General features: G+C 37.5%; 1 protein-coding gene across 1 annotated transcript; it reads right to left on the reverse strand.

Annotated features, from left to right (window-relative positions):
• Nucleotides 1-61: 61 nt before the first annotated feature.
• Nucleotides 62-2,833, reverse strand: LOC129571647 (uncharacterized). Its single transcript, XM_055451463.1, has 5 exons — nt 2,631-2,833; nt 2,416-2,572; nt 1,541-1,603; nt 1,177-1,457; nt 62-1,100 (listed from the first exon to the last, which is right to left on the reverse strand). The coding sequence occupies exons 1-5, from the start codon at nt 2,730-2,732 to the stop codon at nt 1,029-1,031; spliced, it is 675 nt and encodes a 224-aa protein (XP_055307438.1). The 5' UTR covers nt 2,733-2,833; the 3' UTR covers nt 62-1,028.
• Nucleotides 2,834-6,616: the final 3,783 nt, after the last annotated feature.

Raw genomic sequence — 6,616 nt, forward strand, 5'->3', positions numbered from 1 at the left:
AACCAAAAAATGCATAGTAATATTTTGGTGCGTGGGGTAACTTTTCTAAGAAACTTGTGGTAACTATACTCGTCACCAATAGATAGCACAAACCTACCACATTTTATTTCTGTGTGTTCCTTAGAAAGTCCGTCATTTTATAGCCTCAGCGTATTTCAATGTCCGTCCGACCGTCCTTCTGACGCTGAACGGACGGACGGGCAAAAAAGACGGACCTTTATCCCATACAAATTTGTCATTTTTTGGAGGTTTTTCTTGGGGCATGTACCCCAGGGTCAAGTCGAAAATGGCTCATCTTCGAACTTAAACTGAGTTTTTTGGATGCAGATCTTTTGGCAATTTCAGCTTTTGATACAGTAAAATCTCGGAAAAGTTATTCGAAATTTTACAGAGATGATCAACTTTTCTGAAAAACTAACTTTTATGGAACGTTCCAAATAACCTGGTTTTTTTATATATAAAATTAAATACATATATTTAACCCTCTAATGCATTAATTTTTCCCAGGGCTGGGAGTACTGGTATTTAGTTGATTTTTGGTCGTAAATAATTAAAAAAATATTCATAATCCTAGATTCCTCATGGTTTAGTCAAGAAATGCGATTGACATAAATCGGAGACAATCAAATCCATTGTTTAAAAGTGTCAAAAATTTGTCTAACGTGTGGTCCAAATAATTTATTTTGTCAAATTATTGTTTTGCACACATTTTTGTTTATAATACGACAACCACTTGATGTACACTAATAGTGCAAAAGACAAAATTATAGAGGACACCTTGAAGAACAAAAATGTTTTTTGAAGCAATGTGAAACGACGTACGGTTTACGTTATACAGGCGTTCAAATGTTGCCCGTCTAGAGGCGGTTGTATGCATTAGAGGGTTAATTAGTTTGGTTTTTGACAGTTTTGTGGAACCAATACTGCCTGTCTCAAAAACGAGTTTTTTACGTATTTCATGAGTTATTATGACGATCGAAAAAAGTGTTCGGGACCAATTCCTATATGTACTTTAATACCTAAAATGATTATATACAATATATTATGGTGCTTTTAACAGAGAGAGGTTTTCTGAACCCAAACTGCCTAATAGGCAGTGCCTATAATTTAGAGTAATTATGATAAAAATAATAATAAAATTATATGTTTAGGGTGAAAATTAATCATTGTGTATACCTGGGGCAGATATGATAAACTCTTTGTACTTTCAGCATACCGATTGACCGCTCTTAACTCATCTAAAGTCATATTATGATTCAATTGACTGGAATGCGATGAATGTGAAGATGATGAATGTGATGGATTGGCAAAAAGACTGGGACCTTCAAGCGAGACTGAAAGACGTGCACATGACTCTAGCAACGTGTGTTCGGGTATCATGCCCAGTGATACAGAACTGTTACAAACATTCGTAGTGGTCGTAGTCAAAAGTGGCGTTGATTGTGATTCCTCCTGGTCTACAGTAATTGAATTGAATTGAATTTAGATTGGAGAGATAATTTGGAAGAAATGGATTGATTGATTCAAAATTGAAACTTACTCAAAACCCATCGGTCGCATTGACATTGCAACCAAGTCTTTTCCGTTTCCAATGATAGTTGTACTATTAAAAACCATTCAAAATATACCAGATTAATGCAATGTATAATTGAACTGTGTCAGACTCTAGCGAAAGCGGGTTTTAATTTAAATCACGTATTTTTACCCTAACGGAATCTTGACAAAGTGTCATGATTCGAGATGAAGATGTCAATGATTGCACCAATAATCACGACATTAACCTTTCGTCCTTATATGGTGCTGACACCATATTTCCCTGTGTACATTTTGTATGAAAAATGGACTGTGATAAGAGATAATGAAATGGTTTCTTCGGCAAAATTGTAGAACCCAAAATCCCTTACAGCTTCGCTGATCTCTTATCAGCTTCATTTACGCAGAATACGCGAAAAATACCGTCCAGTACGGGGTTTTCGAAAATTCTTCTTTCGCGTTCTTTCGTTGTCTCTTATCAGTTACGCAAAAAACCTAGAAAAACGCGAGTTTTTTGTTTTCATTTTTTACGTGAATGATAAAAGATAATAAAACGGTGTCTTCAGAAAATTGTAGCACTCAAAATGCTCTACGACTTTGCTGAAAACAAATATCAATTATCTCTTATCAGCTCCGTGAAAAATGAGGAACCATGTATTTGCGAAGACAACAAGTTGCTAACTCTTATCTTAATAGAGTTCTGAAACAAAATGCACTACGGGCGGTGTACGCTCGCGTCATGTGTAATACGTTGGTCATCACACGTTGACTTAAAACATTCCAGATTGCATGATTTGTCATCCAAATTTGATATGTACCGTTGTGCTAATTATATGCATAGAAAGTAATTGTTGCATAATGCCTGCACAATTATAATCTTACCTCTAGGAGGTGCTGGATATCGAAAACTGCAAATCCACTCATTTTGTACACGTAGCACACGGCCCGTAACTCGTGCATAATATTCATAGTTATCACGGCCAAATAAGTCGAATGATGCAAACTGATCGATAATTTGCTTCATTATCCTTGTAGCAACCTTTGAGGGATTGTTATTTTTAGTGAAGTTTACTTAATAATGTTATACTATATCTCACCTTATATCGCAACACGTCTTCCATTCGAGCCGTTTTTCCATCACTAACGCAGGACTGAAAAAAGCTAGGTGCAACCGATACCCCAATAGCTTCACTGCTCATACCAGTAGCAATTTGCTCAGAATTACTGGCAATAACTCGAAAGGTTCCAAATAATAAGACAAGCAACCTTTGCGTATAAATCGGACATGATGCGAAAATTCTGTAAAATAAAAAAAAAACAAATGTTTTATTGAATACAAAAATTACAAACAAAACTTGCTTCAATGCACACTTTGCATTGAATTCAGATGGCTCAAGATCAACCAGATTTTTCAAGAACCTTATCTCAAAAAAACGTGATAACTTCCAACGAATATTCTCAGGAGTTCATATGCACAATGAATCCAACAATCGCAATAGTAAACAATTGACAAATGTCTCAAATCAATGAAATATGCACGTTTTTTTGACTTAGTGAAGCTCATTTCGCTTTTCTCGGCAAGAGCATCCGAGGCAGTGAAATGATGCTGGACAATCAATCATTTCGGGAATGTTAAAAATGACCGCATCAAATGCCACAGACTGCAACAGCAGGTGCGAGGGACGAAAGCACACCAATGAAAGTCAAACAGTTTGACTCAAACTATATATAAGCAATTTTGAACTTTTTATTGCTAACCAATAAGTCTCTCATAGTGCCACACCCCGATTTTCAAATGTCTGTACACGTTCGATTGGGCAATGGGCATCCGTTCAAACTCCAAGAACCATATTTTTAGCTTCGAATTTTCACGCCTATAGCTGGTGCCCCAGGGGCTTCAAGGCTTGAATGGGAGTCACCATAAGTTTTCTGAAGACCTAACTGTTTAGACGTTATAGTATATATAACTATATATGAACCGTTGCGACAAAAATTTCCCTCAGAATATTTGAGAATTGAATCGAAGCTACGAACAAAGAGCAACAACGCAAGTTTTTGAACCAAAGCGACACAAAGCAAATGTGAGAAACAAAGTGCAACATAAAAATTCATGTTGCAGTTTAAAGCCGAAACTTACTTTGTGGCACTTTGTTTCTCAGATTGGTGTTGTTTCTCTTTGAATCTAATTTCGGGCATGATGCAGTCTGTTTCAAAATTATGATAAGTTCATAACGAGTGCGAATTTCGATGTGCCGATAGCACCAATGGATTTGGCACATTGAATACTGTATGAGAATCGAAAAAAAATTAAACTTTTTTTTCGATTTTTGCCTGTGTTGCGACGTCTACATGGGAAATTTGTATGAAAGACTCGGAGCGCCGCTGCTATTGCATTGTCTTCTATGGCCAAATGTACACATGGAAATATCTCGAAAACGGCTGGGTAAATCGGCAAAACGGACCGTGGTGTCACTCCCAAAGGGAGTGTTGACACCCAGCTGGTTTGATGGTCTGGAATACAAATCCGGTGAAATTTCAGCTGATCCATGGATTCTCATGATTTGACCAGTGCTTCCTTTTTTATGTGCATCTGTAAAGTCATATTCCCTATGTTTTGTATGGAATCTTACCACAACGCAAAGAAGTTGAAGTGGTTGAATCAGGTCAAATACTGAGAATCCATGGATCAGCCGAAATTCCATTGCATAACAAACTATAATTAAGGCGTTACATGAAACGTACTACATCACAATGTATGGATGGATCATATAGATAGCATACAGAGTACAATAAAGTTCAGGTCACCAAAAATCAAAAAATCAGCAAAACTTCTGTATTAAATTCAATGCTACCACAATAACCAATACTCAACATCGTACATCATAATGTATGGAAATGGAAATTTCCAAGTATCGTATTGGTAACCAATTCCAAAGTTGATGAAGCCGTGCATATGATCGAAAGTGGTAGCGAGGTTTATGATGAGGCTGAAACGTACGCTTCAGTCACTAGTTGACTGTGCGTTGCCATTGTTGATTTACGTGCACAAGATTCAGTCAATTTGATGGACCAAAAGAGATTTGATCCTAGGGGCTTCACGCACTCAAAAAATGATTCAAAAACAACAAGTATTTATTCTATTGACGTATAATCCGGTAAAATCCATTCTTGCACGCTGAAACTCACATGAATTCACGAAAACTCTCACATTTGAATTGAATGAATATTGAGGAGTTTGGTGAATTTTGGTGAATTTTGGTGAATTTTGGTGAATTTTGGTGAATTTATGTGAGTAGAAAAAATTACAAGAATTTGTATTACCGACCCTTTTCATTGCTAAACACTAGGTTCGACACTTAGTTTGACAGCTAAGTTGGCAAGACTGTGAAATCTAATTTATCGACAAATTCACTAGAATTCACCAAAATTTATTTGTATCGTTTCAAATTCATAACAATCGTTAAAACTTATTACTATTTATTTATCACTACACAAATTCAATGGTTGAAAATTTTGCGTGAAGCCCCTAGATTTGATCTGCTTAGCTCATTGATCACTGATTTGATGATTACTCAGGTTGAGAAAAACATGAAATTGCCCCAATTTGAGGATACTCGTTTGTTCAGTGGTGCAATGAGAGTGAAATGCGCCAATATGGAGACGCGGTCTTGGTTGGAAAAGTACATTCCAACTCTTGATCACAAAAAACTCTGGACTGGCGCCAAACTTGTGGTGATCGACTTTAAGAATATCCCAAATCCTTACAAATTCAATGTATGGTGCAAGGGTATGAAGAAGGATGCATCTGATATTTTCAAATTATTGGAAGCAAACGATGGTATCACCACGAAAAGTTGGTCTGTTCTTTCATACGAATGAAAACGCGACGGCATCCAAATGACAATTGGTGTCGGTCAGGATTCTTTCGATGCGCTTCGTAAAAAATCCAATACTTTGTACTGTGGTTTGGGCAAAGCGAAATTTAAAATGGTGCAGCATTGCAGAGCTTAAGAATCGCACTGAGTGGACGCTGCCGTGTGGCGGCTGTTGAACGTCAAAGTCATTTGAGGCGACGCGAGCGCCCCCAATTTCAAAGGACACATCAATGTAATTTAACATTTCAAATCGGAACTACACAGCGCGCCAATTCGAAATATAGGAAAATATAGTGTCAACAGCCGCACCATGGACGCTGCAAGTAACGCACACACTCACTTGAATGAAAGACGATAAATTCGTGTGCGCTGCTCGTCTCACGAAAATGAGTTTTTATACTGACAGTACGTTATACGCACACCGCACACTATGTTCTGCTTCTTCTTCTTCTTCGTTTTGTTCGTATCTGCTATAGCGAAAAGAAGAAAAAGAAGAAGAAGCGGAAGACTGGTGAGTGAGTGAGGCGCACATGATTCTTTTAGATGAGTAGAGTATCGCACAGAGCGCTATGGCTCTCATTAAAATGAGTTGTACTGCGAACTGAGTGTACGATTCTTAGCCCCTGCAGCATTGTAAAGAAAACCAATCCATGCTACTTTCAGACAATTCCCATGAAATTGACGATTGTCAGATGGAGGAATCGAGCTGATATCTTCCTTTTTCAACACTTTTTAATTTTTTACATTTCTGGTCATGGATTCGAATGGCAATGTTCGTGTACATAAAGGTGTCAATAGGACGGACAGCGGACAGACATTTCGTGTCCGTCCGTCCGTTTTGGGGTTCAAGGACGGACATTTCATTTTGTCCGTCCGTTTAGAATTCAAGGACGGACAATTTCATTTTGTCCGTCCGTTTAGAATTCCAGGACGGACAAAATGAAATTGTCCGTCCGTTTGGGATTTAGGACGGACGGACGGACAAAATATATCAAACGGACGGAAACGGACAATTTTTAAACGGACGGACAAAAATTTGTCCGTCCTATCAATGATTGGTGTTCGTTATCACATTAGGAGACCATACGATTGCTCATGAAAGAATGAGAAAAAATGAACCACAGTGATCGAATAGAAAAAGAAGAGGGAAAAATTAAATATTTGATTTGATGCAATAGAAAATTTATCTCGATGCGCCAAGTCACGAA

This window comes from Sitodiplosis mosellana, unplaced genomic scaffold, assembly GCF_009176505.1.
Source record: "Sitodiplosis mosellana isolate CC-2019 unplaced genomic scaffold, AAFC_SMos_1.0 Smas_scaffold_3033, whole genome shotgun sequence".
In the NCBI taxonomy this organism is placed as follows: Eukaryota; Metazoa; Arthropoda; class Insecta; order Diptera; family Cecidomyiidae; genus Sitodiplosis; species Sitodiplosis mosellana.